The sequence below is a fragment of the Apus apus genome, chromosome 5, assembly GCF_020740795.1.
Source record: "Apus apus isolate bApuApu2 chromosome 5, bApuApu2.pri.cur, whole genome shotgun sequence".
Taxonomy (NCBI): domain Eukaryota; kingdom Metazoa; phylum Chordata; class Aves; order Apodiformes; family Apodidae; genus Apus; species Apus apus.
The window spans coordinates 43,290,310-43,310,800 of NC_067286.1; the positions used below are offsets into that span (position 1 = coordinate 43,290,310).

Below are 20,491 nucleotides of genomic sequence, written 5' to 3' on the forward strand. Positions count from 1 at the left end.
TGTCTGAAACCCTCTGCTACATTATTTGTAGAGGGGTGGGGGAACTAAGAAGATCAAAAAGAAACTTTGGCACATTAGAAGAAAAATACTTGAGGGACTTGTTATGTCTAATTACAATCTACTGAGATTCTTTTAAGCATTTTCAGCTCCTCTTAACCATCTTTACATGAAAATTCATCTTTGCAGTAGTTATTCAAGCAAGCTAACTATGTGACTTCAGCTGAGGTTCTTGGCTAAGAGCAGAGCCTGGAAATGAGTCATTATACCAACTCAAGCAGGTATGCCTGGGCTGATAAAGTCCAATCTCACTGCAGATTACTGATCAGATAGAGCACGTTTTACTCTGAAACTCAAGCTGACAAAGCAGGAAGAGTAACAAGCTCATCTGGGGAGATAAAGACAATCTTCCACAACAGGCTGACACCACCAAGAGGTATAACACAAGTATGATGTTACAAGACAACAGTGTAACTAAACTTCAGTGATTAAACTGAACTAGAGAAGTGCTCTGAACCTAATGTTGATAAAAGTTGTCTTAAAAGACAAGAAGAATTCATGGAACAAATTACAAGTAAGGAAATAAAGGTATAATATGGGGCACTAGCCTTAGTTTTTGGAGGTAGTAAACTGTAACATCATAGCAAAAGGCTCTAGGTGCAGCATCAGCTTAATTCTTAATGCCAGCCCCTTTATTGTCAATCTTTCCCCCCTGCCTCCCAATAAACCACAATCTGCTAGCTCTTATGAGAAAGTTCCTCAAAATACGACAGACAAAAAGTGGTATTTTGGTCTGAATCAACACTGGATTGCCTATTTCCTCGGTAATCCTAACACTACCAAGAGGTTCTCATGACCCAAGCACTTGAGAATGCAAAAATTAGAAATAGTAGAGATTTAGAATCACAGAATGGTTTGGGTTGAAAGGGACCTTAAAGATCATCTAGCTTCAACCATGGCAGGGACACCTTCAACTAGACCAGGTTGCTCAAAGTCCCATTCAACTTGGCCTTGCACACTTCCAGGGATGAAGCATTCACAGCTTCCCTGGGCAATCTGTTCCAGTGTCTCACCAGCATTATGGTAACGAATTTCTTCCCAATATCTAACCTAAATCTACTTTCTTCCAGTTTAAAGCCATTACCTTTTGTCCTATCACTACAAGCCCTTGTAAAAAGTCCCTCCCATCTTTCCTGTGGGCCCCCTTCAGGTACTGGAAGGCTGCTGTGAGGTCTCACTGGAGCCTTCTCTTCTCCAGGCTGAAAAGCCCCAACTCTCTCAGCCTGTCTTCATGGCAGAGGTGCTCCAGCCCTCTGATCATCTTCATGACCCTCCTTCAGACTTGCTCCAACACTTCCATGTCCTCCTTGTGTTGGGGACTCCAGAACTGGGCACAGCACTCCAGGTGGGATCTCATGAGAGCGGAATAAAGGGGCAGAATCAAATCCTTTGACCTGCTGGCCATGCTTCTTTTGCTTCAGCCCAGGACACAGTTGGCTTTCTGGGCTGCAAGTGCACATTGGTGGCTCATGTTGAGCTTTTCATTAACCAACACCCTCAAGTTCTTCTCTTCAGGTCTGCTTTCAAATCATTCTCTGCCCAGCCAGTATCTGTGTTTGGGATTGCCCCAGCTCAGGTGCAGGACCTTACCCTTGGCCTTGTTCAACTTCACATGGTTTATACAGGCCCACCTCTCAAGCCTAAGTTCCTCTGGATGGCCATCATTCCCTCCAGTGTGTCAACCACACCACACAGCTTGGTGTCACCAACAAACGTGCTGAGGGTGCACTCAATCCCACTGTCCATGTCACCAGCAAAAATGTTGAACACCAGTCCCAATACTGACCCCTAGGAACACCACTCTTTCTAGGCATAACAGAGAATATCAGCCTAGGATGGAACATCTTCATTTGGAGAAAAATATTCAGGAGTGAATATTCACTCGGAGTGAGTTCATTCTTTAAGCAATCTTCAGAATAAGAAGTTAAACAACTGCAAATATTCTGTTTCCAAAGGAAAGAGCAAAAGCAGCATATTATTTTGTTTGAATCCGTATGAACATGGAGCTAAAAAATCCTAACCAGCTGTATTCCTGTCAATTTAAGCTTAGAACACATCTCCTATTGGTAAGGTGATGCCTGATTAAGAAGCCCAAGTACTAGTGGTCTCCCAGAAGCCTGAAAGGCACAGCAATTTCAAGAGTGAAACAAGGAAAGAATAAAATTCTCCCTTGGGGTTCAGCACCTTAGCATAGGTGATTTTGGAATCCAAGATTTCATAATACTGTACATTAATACTACAACAAATGAAGGTCATAATGAGAGCTTTGTAACCATTAGCCTGGGGCACAGTCACATGCAAATGCAGTCATGTTGCTTTTAGAGCCAAGTTTTCACAGGGCTGCACCTAAGCTAACAAATGGTGCCATGAGCACCAGCTGGGCTTATCTACAATTCACATAAAGTGTTCCTTGATAATACAAAACTGACTCCGAATGGAAATCAAATAGACAATTACAACAAATTTCAGGCTTCTAGAAGGAAGCAGAAAGACCAGTTCCATCTCACTGCTACATGAGTCAAGAAAAAGTGGAGCAATAACTGTGGGCAGCCTTTATAGCATCAGGAGGCCTCTGATGAGCTACACAGATGCTAAGACAATGTTGAGCAAAAGACTCGTTTACTGCCCCTGAGATACTCCTGCAGCTGGATTCCTATGAACAAGCATTTGAAAACCCCATATGCTAGAAACATGTTCTAGCTCGGCCAGTTTACTGAGTACAAAGAGGTACTTTTAAGAAAGTTACTGGCCACACTTGCACAGTTGCTCCCATGTACAAAATGTACAAGGTAATCAACAGGCAAATCAGACCAGAAGGTAAAAGTGGATTTGATCCTTCCTATGAAATCCTACAAGCATTTTGCAGGACTTAAACACATTGTATGACCAAACATTACATTAAATTGGGTATGCCTAAATTGATTCCAGAGTAACAGAGAATTGCTCGTCTTGCTGCTTACCCATGACTGGTAATGCTTCAGAGAGGATGTGCTACACAACACTGGTTTCCAGGAAAAGCTCAGTTGGGTATGTTTTAAACAAAGCCAAAACCCCTCAGAGTATGTCCTGGAAATCAGTACTAGCAAAGCCTGTCCCTTTTCACCCCTTTTGTACTCTGACAGTGAGGGAATATTAGGTTTTCCTGGAATCATTAATTTCAATGCAAGGTTCCAATAAATTCCAAGGAATATATCCACCATCAGAGACGGTCCCAATATAGACCTGTTGGAAATCCTGCTCTTAAAGCTAGTTTGGTCACTCAGTTTTTAGTGCTGATGCACAGACTAAGATTACAATATTAAGTGAAAAATTTAAGGAAGGGTTTTCTTTACCAAAATAAACTGCCTTCTGAAACAACACAAAAAAACAAAGTTGGCTTTTTTGTGTGTTTGTTTTTAATACTACATTTTGAACCAAAGTTTACATGATGCTTTTAACTGTGATCACCTTCAGAAACACATCATAGAAAATCCACATTATAAATTTCATGACTTTCAGGCAAGTTCATTCATCCCTTTATGAAATACTTCTTAGTACTAGGTAGCTTTGTTTTGCTCACAAAGGAGGTCAACGCACACTGTTTAGCTACACAGCTAGTACCACTGCCCTTGCTTTGAGCTTTTCACCTAAGCAATTATGAACTATTTCAAAAAGCTAAAGCTAACCCTTTTGCCTGATATTTAAGGAAATGGTAATAACCTAGCTGCCTCTTTACAATTTAAATAATGAAAAATGTTACTTTCCACACAGAGGTCAGAAATCTGCCAGAGAGTAATCCAAGGCAACCATAGAGATCCTGTAATTCTTAAATTATTAATAATAATAATAATAAAACAGTGCAAGTTTTGAGCCTTTTCTGCATACTAGTACCTGCATTCCCTTACCTAAAGGCTATACCCTGTCAGCCAGCAGCTTGAGTGATTCAAACATTTGAAAATAATGAGAAACTGTTTCAAAACAAGTCACTGAGCAACTCCCCTGCATTAAAATAAAATCTGGCTCCCACACAAGATAGGCTGCAATGGGCTTGCATCAATTCACTTGCAGGCAAATAAAGCTTAAAGCAGCAAAGTGTGAGGATAAGTGCTGTATGTTCTAGACCTCACATGATCAGTTTTCTATTTGTCTGATACCAGAAACAACTATTCCAACCAAAGCACTAGAAAAGTGATTTAGGGAAGTACACTAGGCTGAGATTTCTTCAAAACCAAAACTTTTTTAAACAGGATTTCCTATTTTTCATTGTTACATAATATTTACTGGCACTTCTTAACTAGCTCCATCTACAAACATCCTAAGTATAAAATGAAACCAGAACACACACATCTCTTCCCTGCAAGCCATGACCAACACATAGACTCAAAGGGTTTCAAATCATTTGTCTGGGAGGTATACTTGTCAAGCAAATGTCTTTCAGAGTAAAATGCACTGCTAAGTTAATTTGTAAAAAAATGTAAGGCGAAATTTTTTACAACTAGGATAATCAGTTGCTAACAAACTGGTTTTCAGCATCCTCTGTGATTATCTTTACTGAAAGCCTACTACCAATATTGTATCCCCAAAGCAGACCTGCTGCCCAATGTCTTATTTTTGTACACTCCTACATGAGAGTCATTATCACTCCCACAGAAAACGACATCGTAAACAGTCTTGCACCTTACACAATGGAAACAGAACAAGTGTTTCACAAAAGCTGTGTAACAGACACACAACCACTACAATACAGAGTAACACTTCCTTTATAGGAAGTAATCCTTTATAGTCCAGCCCAATATTTAAACTTATTCTAATGTTTTGGTAGATTTCTGCAACTGTTCTCTTCTGTATCAACTTCTAGTTTATACACAGAAAAATACAGAAATGTCATGTTCTCAGGTGACATGAACCAGAGTAGGTCAAATGACATAAATGAACACATCAAATTTCAAGTAACCTGCAATCCTTATTCAGATACTGTATTAAAAGTGATACAAGATTTTTACTTCTAGATTTCAAAAGTCAGTTTTGCAAACAGTGTAAATTACAACTCCAGTACTTTTAACCAATATGAAATACCTATTTATCATTAAACTCCTATGAAAATGTTTCATTAAACTCCTATGAGAAAGTTTCTGTTTTGGAATTAAGTGCCTCACTATGAATCAGCTTAATTCTACCTCACAGTGTTCACATAAATAAGCTACTGTGAAGTAGCTTAGACACTGGTTAGTTTACTGCATCTTAGCTAGTCTACCACAAGATGGATACACACGTTATTCCAGTGCAGCCTACAAAAAAAAAAGAGCCTTCACAGAAGCCTTACTTTTTTTCTTCCCCTCTCCCACCTTTGATTATTCATTTGTATTAGTGAGATGTCCTTCCTATCTTCGCTATTTTCTGCTAGCCAACTGCTTGTGTGGTTGCAAAGAGAACCAGAAACCAGCAACTGGAAAACAAACTCCCTTAACATTTTATAAGACAGACTGGCTCCACAGAGCAGTTGAGAAAAACAGAATCCTGATCAGCAAGAGTGAACCGATCCCCTCCACCTTTGGCGCAAAGCGTACTGGTATTCACTGGTATTCACAAGAGGGCTTGCACTAGGAGTTAGCAGGAAATAGCTTGTGAACTGCAAGTTTAAACAGCAGCTCTCCAAACAGTAATTAATTCCTGTGCAGAATGAAGGCCTCTAAAAATATTTGATAACTACTCCAAATTAGGATTATCTATTCTAGACAAACTGCTGAAGCAGGCAAGACTTTTCAGCTGGTAACAGAAGCTTTTGTGAAACCAGTCTTACTATGAACTAATTCTTTTAAATTGCTATCAGTGAGTCAGGAGTCAGTACCTGAGATTACTCACCAGCTAACCTGCTAATGTTCTGGACCCCACATGAGTTTAAAGTCATCCAGCTTGTGCTCTAGTTCTCATTCACAAATCAAAAACTTCCAAATCAAAACACAGCCACCAGAGAAGCATCATAAAGCCTCCCATTGCTGTTAAACTCAAACCAGATCATTTTATAAGCATTTATTTATCTGCTGATGCTGGCATATGCCGTCTCTCTCCCAGAAACCCATGTTTCTGCAACTGAGGTATCTCTTAGCATATATTGATAACTGTAAATGCAGTTTTGCAGAGAAGCAGATGAAGGAACTGCTCTGCAAAAAAACCTAAAGAACAACTAAAGAAACATTATTTTGTGCAATGACACAGCAGTATTAGCATAATCTTTGGAGCATTCAGAAAAAAAGGAAAACAGCAAAAAACTTTTAACACCACTCCCCAGAGAATTTAACACCACTCCCCTATTATTTCCCAGAGGTTACCTTTTGTTCTTCTCTTTCTGTTGCATGTTGACACTTCTCAATCTTCCACTGCCTCATGAAATCTCGCAGATATCCAAAGAGAGTAAGAACACCATAACCTACATAGGTCAGCACAGCAACCAGCATTGGTGTTTCTTCAAAAGCTTCATTGAAAGGCCTTTTGTATAATCCTCCATTGTGCACAATATGATTTATCTATAGTAAAGATTTAAAGAGAGGCAGTTGTGAGATATTCATTCAAGACAGACAAGCATTTCAGAGTACTCCCTGGCCCTCTGATCAGGTGTAAGCTCTGCATCCCCCCTGCCCAGCTCACACTACTTCAGCTAGGTTCAGCTATTACTGAATTTCTCTCAGTCTCCATACATGAGGTTGCCAAGCTCTCAATACAACCAAAGTCACAGTTACCAATTTAGTGCAGTTTAATTTAACATCTCATTGAAATTCTTCAGCTTGTGAAGCTACATAGAAAGCATTGCCTACATTCAGGCCAAACAAAATAAAAAAGTGCCTTCCTCCTTCATCAAGAATAGGATGTCCAGGGAGGTGGTGGAGTCAACACCCCTGGAAGTATTTCAAATAAATGTAGATATAGTGCTCAGTGACATGATTTAAGCACTAAACAGGTAAATTAGGTTATGGTAGAGGGATTTAGGTTATGGTTGGACTTGATGATCTTCAAGATCCCTTCCAACCAGGATGGTTCTGTGATTCTATGATATAGACAGAAATAACAGCACAGTGAGGCTTCCCAGGTTTACTACAGGGAAAAACAAACTATAAATTCATAGCTTTATTAAGTTAAATGTATTCTCAGGATTATGAGAACGGAAAAATTAACTGGAAAATATAAAAGAAGGCTCGACTTTTGAAGCTTATATCATTCTAACAAAACAGGCATACTCTATGTGTCTCCACAGCCACTAGCCTAAAGATGCTGACATCAACACTGTTCTTGTCCATGAGGTGGAAATGACACCAGACAAAAAAGGCATTGTAAACATAGTCTCAACACTGCATATATGTCAGCACACAGAACAAAACAAGGCTTTCTGCATAAAATCCACTCTAAAAGCTATCTTGCTACTTATATACTACCTCCTGAAGAGCTTGACTAGCTATAAAAAACATTTGCATGACCATCACAAGTACAATGACTGTCATACCTAACATTTATGACTATTAAGAGAAAATTTCACAGCTACAAGGCAAGGACTCACTCAACATAACACAAGGCGGAAAATCACCATGGTTTCAACTAGACTATGTGTTCAAAGAACGACCAGATCTCAAAAGTCAATCTATCAAAACATAGAAACCCAGCCATTAATAGCAAATTGCTATAGAATAGTTACCTGTCACCGTTTGACTCAGGTCCAACAACAATGCTCTCGATCCCCTCCCCCTCCCACCCAGGTAGGGAAGAAGAAAGAGAAAAAGAGAGAGACTTGGCTGGATTGAAAACTAATCTACACAGCTTTAATTAAACACTAATGATATAAGAAAATATATACAATTATATACAAATATGTTCAGATACATCCAAAAGCCTCTCGCCTCCCCCCACCCCCAGCAACTCCCACAGCATCTCCTTAGCTACAAACAGTCCCAAAAAGTCCTGGAGCTGCCGGAGAACGCAGAGAGTGATGAGAGTCAGGAGAGCTCAAGCCTGGAGGTCGACAGTGATAGATGGACAGAGTCCTCCCCAGATGCCAGCCATGGACAGAAGAGAAGGGAAGAAGAAACAGGAAGGAAGTTGTCTTCTGTGATCTCTGACCTTCCTCTGAGCTTACGTAGATATATGGAATGGAATATCTCTGGCCAATTTCACTGTCTGTCTAACTCAGCCTCCTACGGGGGGGCCATAGATCTCCCAGTAGTGTCTGAGCCGGCAGAGTAAAGATGTGACCTTGAAGACCCAGCAGTTAGAAAAACATTCCAGCTGTTACCAGCCTTAGTTGGAAGGCTCTGTGACTAGTTAAAAGAAAGCTTACTGAAGGAAAAAAAAATCAGTAAAAGGAAAATTGGCTTCATCCTGGCTCAAACCAGGACATGACCTTATAATAGAATAGCTATGTGTGAAAGAACACTCTCCAAGACAACTTCCCTACCTATAACCTCAAAGGAGACAAACCCTACACCCCTTGCAAAATAGATTTATTGTTGCCAGTACCTCTAGGCTGAGGAAAATTAGAACCTATTAGATGATCCATACAGATTAAGATCAGCATACAATTCTGTAACTCTCTGGTATCCAAACATACTATGAAGGATGTTGCCAGATCTGCGTGGGAGCCATGAGAAGACAAGAAGGAAACCAAGACAATACACTTCAATAAATGCTTATATTAATAACAATGCCACACTGAGAAGAGGGCTAGGACAAGGATGCATCTAGGATGCTGCTCAAATTTCTCTGGACTGTATTAAAATTGCAGTTTATAGCCAGACATAATAAGAAATGTGTTTTTTAAAATATTCTAATCAAAGAAATATCAACAACTAAGAAAGAGGTTGTTCCTAAATATATGAAAAAAGGGTAACAGCAAATAATTAATGAGTGGTGGGGGCCAGCAGACAAAATAAAGCCAGTTATTTACTTAGGGCACTCATCATGAGGGAAAGGAATCCAGAGTTGTGCTACCTTCTGTAACAGCTGATGAATCAGTAGCAGCACACGTTATTTGTTGGCCTCACAGACACTGCATTATGTGGAAAGCGACACCCGCTCATCTCAGATGCTGCAGCAAGTTTGTATTTCAAGCCTAGCATTAATATCTTAAAAGTAATTTTTCAGAAGCAAGGGTCTGCTCTTAGGATACAATTATGTTCTAACTATGCAGTCACTAAGGACAAACTGCACCACCACCTTCCTCCTGATACTCATTTCTAGCTCTTCCAACACAGACATCCAGATAGCTGCAGAACAAAACAAGATTTCAACTAGAGTAATTCCTCAGTTTGATCACCACAACTGTGGGAACTTCAGAGCTGGTGCAAGTGTGGAAACAAAAGAGAAGAGGCATAGTAGAAACTTCTCCTTTAGTAGCAGCACTTATACCAGATGCAAATAACTCACCTGCAGTGCTTTGAGACCAGTTTTAATACTGAAGAAGTTTTAAAACATACTGCATACAGTGGTGGCTTAAGTCAGAGCATTACCATGCTTTGGAACAGTTGTAGGAACACTTTCTTACCACATTGCAGCTCAGACTGTGGCAATTTAAAGTTTTAGCAAAGGCCACAGCTTCATACACTGTTTTCTTCAGGAACAGTGCCAGCCAAAGAGACCGCCTCTGTCCTGCTCACTCCCACTTTTAGACCCCTGTATCACCCTCTGGCTTGCACAACTCAGGCTAATCTAATTTTCAGCAGTGTCCCTCCAACAATGCACTGATACAGGCTGGAAATATAGAGGTTTGCAGAAGGTTATTTATTAGACCCTAATAGTCTTTAGAGTACTGCTCCACAAACTCATTTGATAGACCTCAGCAAACATGAACCAGCACCTGTTGGGGAGAGAGGAGGGGCAGTAGCACCACAACAGTCAACAGACTAGGGTAAGCCAATGCTGCAGAAGAAAAAACATTAAAGCTTTTTCTCCCCTATTACTCTGCAGATTGGTTAACTGTATCACTATGGCTCCAACTCATGAAAACATTTATTGCATCCAGATACAAGAGAGACCATGCACCAAAGCTCCAATTACTACTATTTCACAGCTTGATGAATTAAAGCTGAATTTTGTGTCCTCACACTGACAGACCAAGACCTGAATAGCAGCTATTCAGGAGCAAGCACAAGACATATCTGCCACCTGTGGCTGTCTACTAATAGCTGATTTCTGGATAAGCAGATAGAAAAACTGGTAATGACTATTTTGCAAATTACCTAGCATCTAAGAGAGCACATCATGTCTTTCTCAAGTAACTGGAAGTTCATCTGAAGGAGATGAAAGGCTACATCCTAAAGGTATGGATCTGAGGTTACCTAGCACCAAAAAATAGCTACTGAAATTAAAAAAAACAAACACAAACACAACAAACCCAAAAGTAAACACTATTTTAATCAGAAATAAGAGGATAACGCTTTTTTACAGATCGTGAGAGGTGCCTCTGTTTATGACAAATGCTAAAATTTTACAAGTCATTCCATATGGTCAAAAACAACACTTCACTGAGAAAGGCCCTTTTGGGAATACATGTATCGATTCAACAAGTATTCAAATCAATTTCACCTCCCAGTGCTCTTCTACCAATGTACTTACACATCCTTATACTCTCATGCCAGCTACAACATAAGCTGAGAAGCTTCTATGCTATCCTATCTGAATTAAATATTGTGAATGCAATTCCACAGACTTTTCATGAAGCATACTATAACTACAAATACACTCTTGAATTGCCTATAGAATAGACATTCAGACCCCGATGTTACATACAAGCCTGTTAATTTTTCTAAGAATGCCTCAGGATCTGCACATTAGCCTTCAAACAAAAGCTTACATGCTGCGAGCCCCAAGCCTGCTACTAAAGAGCATCAAGGTCAGTTGCAGAGACCAAGAAAAAAGGTGGGTACAGCTTAGTGATTAATTTCCTTTTCTGGGGGAAACAAAACAAAAAAAACCCATGCAAGATTAAGATTTTATGGTTCCAATAAGTCTTATGATAACAAAATGAGTCATTACTTTTGAACTAGAACATACTGCATATCTAAGTGGAGACTACAAAGAAAAGTTGGGGTTCACCTAAGTGTGTGGTTCAAAATAGCAGGTGTATGCTCACCTATATCTCTCTCCTTTATTGCCCAGATTGCATGTACACGGAAAAGCATCATCACACCAAGAAAGTCAACCGCAGGAGAAAAATCAGAGCACACCATCCAGCTGGTTACAGAAGGCAGCAAAGACATGGCATTCTGAATCAGCCACAGGTAATGCCTGGGTTGGTTCAAGCTCTTAGGGAAACAAATGACATAAACCAGTATTGTAGCAGTTACTGAACAGCAGCATCATACAGCTCCAGCTAGAAAGGACTGCAATAGTCTAAGCAAAACACATCAGGGAGTCTGATTATAATAATCTCCTCAACCTGGTAACAAACACTTCCAATTCACAAGATGTTATATTACAAAACTGACTTCAGATCTAGCTCATCCTGCAAATTAGAATCATTTCAAGGAGCGTGACAGTGTGTCTAGCACAGGAAGAGGATGGGATTGTGGATGTACACGTGTGCAGCACACCACCCAACCTGATGCTCTTACCCAACTACTGCACAAAGTTATGCTTTGAAGATCAGGTTGGCCTCCAGACAGCATCAGATCTTGTAGTGCATTAAGGGTCAGGTACCATTAGAACAAGAACCCAGCTTCACAGACAGAAAAGGTATCTCTGCCTATCCCAAGTTATTCAGATTCTTTAACAACATTCATGGAAAACATCTGAGACAATGCCTCTTTTGCAGTTCCCTTAGCATGATTACAGGTCATCCAGCACTAGGGACAGAATAGTGTCAAAAATAATTCTAATTTAAGCCACCCACTGAGAAGAAATTAACACTAGAATGTATCCAATTGCATGCTTTGTTGATTAGAACCTCCACTATCCTACTAGAAGTCCTTTACCAAAGCATAAAAAAACCTGCAATTCATAAACAGCAATTAGTAGTAAACTTGCTTCTGGTTAGTACCCTTTACTGTTTTTTCTCTTCTATATTTAGACAGTCGTATCTTCAAGGAAGGACCACCATACCTCACCCTGTCATGGATTTAAAAGAAGGTTAAATGAACCAGCAAATAGACACAGATTTCAGTATTAATTGTGCTCTCGCCGCCAGTACTCAAAACACATCATGTATGAAACTGGCATTTATTCTGAACCTGACTTTTTTTTCATTAACAACTTCTTTCTCAAAAGCACTAGGAAAAAGGGTTTTCAGTATCTCGGCTGTATTTGTGTCAGCAGACAACTTGGATAAGAACTCATCTCTAAACAAAGCATGACAGAAATCGATAGATGCAAAGGAGCATGCAAGAAGCCAAACACTCTCAGACGGAAGGGTACCACACTTCTCTTTCAAAAGCATTAGAGGAGAGGTTTTTTATAAAGGCAAAAGCCACACAACCACAGAAACACTTGCAGACACAGAATTTATCACAGGAATCTTGTACATACCATGCATGACAAGCATACACTTTAGGGAGAGACAACATGCACAGCACACAGCAAGAGCAAAGTACACAAAAAACTGGCTAAGGTCCTACTCCAGGAAAACCCTAACACTGTTATCAAGAGAGGCTGTTTCATTTAATGCTGCCAGGAAGAACGAAGTCAGATGAACCTGGCAGACTTTTTGTAAACATCTTAAAGGGATTCTTTACGCTGGAACAAAACTTCGATAAATTCTTGTATTTAGTAGCTTTTTGTTGCCACATACCACACATACTGCAGATATTTTCCTAAGAACTTTGCAGCTTTTTTTTTTTTTTTTAATAAACATACTGGAGAATACCACTTCCATGAGTTGCTTGCTTCTTTATCAGATTCCTGGCAACTACAGGGAATAAAACTGAAAGATACGAGATGAACCTCCACTCTAGGATGTGCCTCCATTCTCAAAAGCAGTCAAGTTTACTACAAAGAATCAAGGGAATCAGCTCTACTGAAACTGCAGCAGTAAGTGACAACTCCATAGAGGCAGCTGATCTGAGGTGTTTGGGTATTCTGTGGTAATGTTACGGTCCAGACCTTTTCCTTGTTCTGCTTTGCTCTTAGACTTCAGATCTCTGACCGCTGCACAAGTAAAAAGACCAGGTATTTACTACCAAAATTAAAATGAACTGTTTTGAAACATATTTTAAGCTTAAAAAAAAATATGGAGGGAAATTTGTTTTATAAAACAGACTAAGGCGCCAGTGTAGTCCTAATTAAATATTTGTTCTTGTTGGCAGGTATTAGAAAATATTTTTATTTGTAACTAGTTACTCCTAACAAATTTGGCTTTCCTTTGCTAAGATGCACTTGCCACATCTATACAAACAGAATAAATCCACATAACATTTAAATGTTGTTTGGGGGTTGTTTTTTTTCCCCTTTTTAACACATGAATGATTCATTTATTTATTTTTTTGCATGCTAACAATTTGAATACTGAGAATATACTTTTTTCTCACAGTTCACCTTAAACTTAACATGTTACTTTATCTAGCATGTTCAGTAGATCTTAGGTTACAGCATTTTGACAGAAAATTACTTAACTACGCGTTTAATAAACGTGTTTTACAGTAAAGATTTCCAAAGGCAGCACAAGTCTGTAGTGGTTCACTAAGAAGTAAATCTCTAGGCCCTGGATACCCCTGAAAGGGCTCCTAACGTACATCAGAATTCGCTCTCATTTATTTTTGCAAACATTAAACCCCATTACTTTACACACTTTACAGCTCCTGCTTTCTCAACTATAAGTAATCCTCAAGACAATACTTCTCAATTAAAAATGGTTTACTTTCTAGGAGTGACCTGTAACTGAAGGCAGAACAAAACTTGAAAGCTCACTGAAGCTGGGCCAATGTCTTATGTACCTCCCAGAGAAAATGAAGTCAATAGATACTTAATGTAAAGCTTTTTCACCAACAAATTGAAAGCATCACATTTATGAAAACAATGTTTCTGCTGTATGATTAACACAGGCTGTATAACATGACATATCACTTAAGTAGTCACAATAACAAAAACATGAACCTGCACACATTTACAGCAATTATAGCACTTCAGGCTTATCACCAGCTAAATCTGAAATGTCAGTCCCAGCATAACTGAAAGATTTTAGAACTTTATCCAAACTGACTTCTCAGTAGCACATATTCAAAGCTAAGGGAAGCCAGTCACATCAACAGGTACCATGTTTTCACGCCAATACAGACACACAAATTCTCAACAACACTGGCACTATATTTACTAATTTAATATAATGGCCTCAAATATTCATTTAGCCAGATAAAATGTTGTGTAGCTGTTCCTTCTAAAGGTATCCTCATGCACAGGTAAGCTTTTTCAGAAATAGAGCTCTATCAAAACATCTGAAAGAGATTGTACTCTTTTCTAGGTCAGCCAATTTTCTGCTCCAGTGTTATGTTACAGACACAACAAACACAGCCAATCAAAAAGCCAAGGAAGAGGCAGAAAGTAATAATGTCTTTCCTCAGGTCTGATGCAAGCCTCAGAGTACATACTACAAGCCCTAAGGTGCACATTTTTACAGAGATTCAAGGATTAAACGGTAATGTGTAAACTTGGACAAACTCTCTTGCAATCTCTTTGTAATCATCGAATAACCAAGGCTGGAACCTCCACTAGCTATTGTGTCCAACTCTCAACTCAAAGTAGGTCTAATTACAGCAGGTTGCAGAGGACCATGTCCAGTCTAATCTTGAACACCTCAGAGGATGGAGATCCCACAACCTCTCTGGGCAACTTATTCCAGTATTTTACCACCCTCATGGAAAAATTTTCTTACATGTAAACAAAGTTTCCCATTCTTCCAAATTACATCCATTGCCTCTCATCCTATTGCCACACACTTTCAAGAGTCTGGCTCCACTGTCTCTATATCCTCCAGCCAGGAAGTTGAGTGTCCTCCTTGTAAGGCTGAGCAAACCCAGCTTAGTCTCTCCTCACACCTCACATGCTCCAGCCTCTCCTGCTTTTTGGGGTCCCTCCAATGGATTCACAGATTCACATGGCTATGTCAGTATCTCTCTGGGGAGCTCACAACTGGACACAGTACTGAAGATGCAGTCTCACAAATACTGAGTAACTGGTAATGATTATTTCCTTATGAATAAGTTAATGAGATTTAGTTCTCTAGGATCTTTTTTCTGTACTTAAATTCCTTTTTATACCAGTGGATAGGGCAGTTACTTGACATCTTTCTCTTACCCTAACCTTCATCTGAAACAAGGATCCTTTCACATCACTGCTACCACTAACAAGAAAAACTTAGTGTTCATTGCACTCTTCTTCCTAAGTGTGCTCACCCAAATAAGTGACACTAACCTAAATTCCAGCAAAAGCATCTGTAAAAATCAAGGTGAAGCCACCATTCCCCTGCATCCCAAAGCATCTCATGCGATAAGCCTACAAGCAGTATGACTGCTCTCTAAAAAAGAAATAAACACAAATCATGCGACCACACCAGCTGTTTTTAGCATGTTTTTAGCATACCAAAGCTTTCAGAAAAAAAACACAAAACAAAACAACATCAAACCTATACTGTTCATTTTAGGAGCTCTAACAATTCAGGATTTGCAACAGCTTTAAAGGAATGCAAATCCCACAGTCCTCCCACTCTTGTCAACTAAACTATTTCTTGTCTTCCTGAGGAAGTAGCATGAGAGTTTGTTTACAAAAGAGTTTGTTTTACAAAAGTATGGCATTTGAAGACCTTCTAAAACAGTAAGGAAATAAAAATTTGTTCATATAATTTGAGCTCCTATCTGACTTGGCGATATCACACACAACAGAAATTACAAACTTGTTATCTAAAACGTATATTCCAATTACCTTTCCAGTTTAAGATTATTTCTTCTTCTTCTAGAAGCATAACAGAACCATTCTAAGGTGAGAAGCTCAATTAAGGAGTAAAAAAAAACAAGCCACATTACTAAAAATCCATTCACAATAATAGGTAGAATAAGTTATGATGGAAAATAAGGGCATATTGTCCTAATCTCCCTGTTTCAAGCAAGATTTTTTTTTTCATATGCAGCATCAGAAAACCATTAACTGTTTGCTTCAGAGAAAAACACTCCAATGGAGAAATATATTCCAGTTTAAAACTCCATTGCAGAATAAAAAAACAATTTCCCATGCACTCTTATTATTCCCACAAATGTCTTGCCAGATCCTAAATACCACTTTTCTACTGAACTCACTTAACACTCTCTCCAACAAACCAGGACATAAAATGCAGAATCGTGCCCAACTTGAAGAGGTAACTTCACTGTTCATTTATTTAGATTTGTCTTCTTTCTCCTGGCTGTGTTCATTTTCTCATGACAATACCCTTTAAGAGGTCAGGCTTCCATCTTACTTAGTACAGTACTACAAAGAAGCATTAAATCAGTTTTTAGCCCATTGATAGTTTACTGTTCTTCCTAACCATGAACTCACTTAACTATACACAGTCAGAAATAAGTTACTTTTCCAATATCCTATAATTTTTCATTGCTAGATGGTTCTTCACCCTCTTTTAATTAATGTGCTTATAGCGAGATTGTTGCATTCGCTGAATTTGAATCTCTAAACAAAGTAACTCCTAGCAGAACCCAAGTAATTTGCACACAGGACTTCCCAGGAAAGAAAAAGAGAGAGCTGTTATTTATCACAGCATTTAATAGAATGGTGGGGGTTTTTTTAATATGTTGAAACCCTAACTTGAAATTCTTCCCAGCCACTGATATTCTGTTAATCTCCAAGGTAGCCAAAGTCAGTTACTGCAGTCTTAGTAGGCAGCAAGTTCTCCTCTCCTCTTACCAAGGGGAAGGAGTTCAGGTAATGCAACCTACTTAATTTTTGAGGTAGAACAGTTTCACCACCTTCTGCTCATGCTGGAGTAATAGTAAAGAGCCCACACTATTGTTAAATACCAGTCTCTCTCTGTCAAGTCACTAGCAAGGAAAGCCTGAAATCTGTCTGGGGTTAAAAAACCCCCAACAAAACCAAACAAACCAAAAAAAGCCCCAAAACTTAGCCAAGTAACCACAGCAGAGATAGGGGGGCAGGATCCTTTTTCCACATTGTTAAAAACAGGTAAAGCTTTCCTGCACTATAAAGCTCTACAGTAGGACACAGTGATGTACTATCCTGTCTCTAAACTCCTCTCACAAGTTCCAGGCACTTCCAGATAAATTCCATTGACTGCAACACTTCTTTATACCCATGGCTTTTCTTCGCCTCCTCATCAGTATATTATCTAGATCTCTTATTGCCTCTTACTTTTCCCAAGGATCCTGTCACAGGTTTTCTTGCAAAAGTACCTTCTCTTTTTCCTTATCCTTACCTTTCTGATTTTTTCTAATGCACTCTCATGTGTAGGCTGCCTCCGTATTGGTACTTGATTACTCTGCATTCCACAGATCTCCTCACTTGCAGATTCTCAAGTGTTCTATGTGGTATGTATGTGAAATATAGACATAAACATAAAAATATATTCAATACACGGTACTAATTAACATGGTTCCCTTCACTTGTATAAATTCCTGACAACTAAAATTCAGAAGCCAAAAGACCATTAAGCAGCCAAATCTGTGATACACCAGCGACCGTATCTCTGGCAGCTCTAAGCTCCCATTACTGATGTTATTTAAGAAATCTGTATGTGGCCAGTACCCCTGCACAGTCACTTCTTCCAGGTAAGTTCCAGCATTTAGACCCTCATTTTGAAAATCAGCAATAAGGTCCACATAAAATGATGGAGAAAAGACTACAAGACTCCTAATTCCAAATCTCTGCTTGACCAGCAAGCAGCTGTCAGAAAGGTATAAAACTCTCATACTCTTCTTACATCTGATACTGCTCATCTTACTCTGATACTGCTGCTATGGTCTGGCTTTTTTTGCTAAAATTTCCCATTGACCACTTTTCCAATGAGCCTTCCCCACCTTTAGAAATAGTTATCTCAAAAGCCTCAGGCTTCCAAGACGTATTTGAGTGCAGTATCAAACACAAGCTACTAAATGAAAACAACATCTCATAGAACAGCGAGGTTTTTAAGCTTCCTCAGTTTGACATTTATGGTTTTTCCATTCATGTGCTGCATCTCCCATGTTCTCCAGATACGGAGCTGAACAAAATCCTTGAGGGAAAAGCTTCCTTAATCCTACTTTTCTCTTCTTCTGAAGCAGAAGAACGTAACTGTATTCACATCTTCACACAGAATCACACAGGGAGAAAAAAACCCCTCACAGAACACTTACCACCACACTTGGTCTTAGTGCAAAGGTTTACCCCTACAGTTTTAGAGTTGGCAGGCTTGGTATTTGCAAGGACAGACTACCAGGGCAACAGCTCCCCAAACCAGTACAAGCCAAGACTGCTGCCAAAGGTGCTGTACCCTCCTCCTCCATTTGTTCTCTCCCAGTACTGTGCTCTCCCCTCTGAAGTACCAGGACAAGACTATGAGTGCCCATTCTGTAAATGAAATACAGTAAGTGTCCTGTGTTAAAGTTAACTCGGGGAAAACAAGAAAAGTTTAGTTTTACCCTGCATCAGTTTTTAATCTGGTTCACACAGTGACTGCACAAGCACGCACTAGAAAAACAGAAGGGGTAGCACAGGAGTGAAAACAAGGAGCAACAGGAGGGATGATAACGAAGGAAGGCTTTTCTCGAGCAGCTTTAGGTGCTCAGGGAAACACGACCTATTCCAGACTGCTGGGACTGCGTTCATGAGAACCATTAAGCACCTGACACTGTAACACAAGCACACTCACATCGCAGGGTGTTCATACAGCTAGAAGGGAAGTGCTGCATCAACCTTTAACTCTTCTGCAGAGGGAGGCCTCTTCTCAGGGCTCCTTATACCGGCAGCGCGCACCAACGCCTCTAACAAGCCCACGGCGCTGCAGAACTGCTAAGATCTTTCCTTCTGAAGCACAGTCGTACTGCACCGTAGCGAAGTTTAACTCCAGAGCTGCGCTGCTCAGGCAGGCCCTGCAGCGAAGCACAGCGCTGGCCCGCGGGCCCGCCGCGCCGGCAGCGCTGCCACCCGCCCAAGCAGCCGCCGCCGCCGCCGCGCAGGGCCGGGCACCGAGGCGTTGCCCCAGGCGGGGCCTGGGGGGCGGCGATAACCCGACCCCGGCCGGCCAGCCAAGTTTTGCCCAACTCCCTCCCAGCCACGCCTCGCTGACTTCCCGGAGCCCGCGGCCGCCGCTGCCTGGGGGGGCCGCCGGCTCTCCCGGCTCCCCAGCCCAGCCGGGGATCGCCGGCGGCTGGCAGCGGAGCGAGCAGCGCGGCGGCAGCGCAGACAGCGCCGGGCGGCCCCACGAGCTCTGTCCGCCACCGGAGCCCCTCAGGCGGGAGATCGCGCCCCCCGCCGCCGGCCCGCCCGGGCCCTCCCGCCGCGCACACCTGGGTGTCGGTGGCGGGCAGGCCGCGCACGTAGCCATTGCGGGGCGCGCCGTGGGCCGCGCCGGTGCAGCCGTTGGCGCGGGGCTGGGCGCCCGGCGCCGCCGCAGCCCGCCCGGGCCGCTCCATCCCGCCGGCTCCGCTCCGCCGCGCCCGCTCCGCCGCCGCCCCCGCCCGCTCCGCCCGCCCGGCCGCGCCGCACCGGAAGCGCGACCCGCCGCGTCGCCCAATCGCGGGCGGGAGCGTCACGCGCGGGGCCGGGCTCCGCCATGACGGCGCGGCCCGCGTGCGAGGCGGGCGGGGAGAGGCGGGGCGGGGGGGGCTGCCCGGAGCGGGGCAGGGAGCGCGGAGGGAGGGGGAGGCAGGAGGCGGGAGCTGCCCGGTCGCTCGGCGGGGACGCGGAGCAGGAGACGAGCTGGCCAATCCCTGCGCGCGGCGGAGGGATTGGCGGGAGGCAGCAGCGGCGCCGGCCAATGGCGGGAGGGAGGAGCGGGCCGGGGGCGGCGGCGGCAGCCAATGAGAGCGCAGGGGGCGGGCTCGGGCGGGGCGTGAGGCGGCGCGGAAGGTGCCCCCGGGCGGGTCCCGTGCCCGGGGCTGCGGGGCGGGCTGTCCCGGAGCTTCCCTGGCGCTTCCCTGGCCGGGGGGCGGAGCAGGCTGGGATGGGGCAGCCGGGAGCCCTTCGCCTGCCCCGGCAGCTCCGAATAGACGGAGCTGATGAGTTGAGCGGATCCTTCGAGGAGGTCCCCGGAGCTGCAGGCCTCGGGCGGTGTGGGGACGGGCCTTGGGAAGGAGCGGTAGGAGAACCCTGGGTGAAAGTCTGAATGGCTTTTCAGGAGCTCATGCTCTTTCCTGCCTAGTATCGACCTGGGAGAGGCGTAGCTTGGCTCCCTCCACCTGGGTGTTGAGGGGCCTGGTAGGAAACCCTGCAGACAAGCTCCAGGCAGAGCTTTGTCAATAGATTTTAAATTTGGGCTTAAAGACAGGCTTGGGTGTCCCTGCTGAGC

At 42.2% G+C, this 20,491-nt stretch overlaps 1 protein-coding gene across 2 annotated transcripts in view; it reads right to left on the reverse strand.

The window, feature by feature from the left end:
• SPTLC2 (serine palmitoyltransferase long chain base subunit 2) overlaps window positions 1–19,651 on the reverse strand; it is an 82,649-nt gene extending 62,998 nt beyond the window's left edge. Inside the window, exons 1-2 of one of the 2 annotated variants that reach the window (XM_051620889.1) lie at window positions 19,491–19,651; window positions 6,366–6,560 (exon numbers count right to left, since the gene is read on the reverse strand). In XM_051620889.1, the coding sequence (XP_051476849.1) occupies window positions 6,366–6,560; window positions 19,491–19,616 (321 nt within the window). In that variant the 5' untranslated portion in view covers window positions 19,617–19,651. Of the gene's footprint in view, window positions 1–6,365; window positions 6,561–17,422; window positions 17,859–19,490 lie in introns of those variants that run through there. The other variant, XM_051620890.1, reaches the window with a different exon arrangement.
• Window positions 19,652–20,491: the final 840 nt, after the last annotated feature.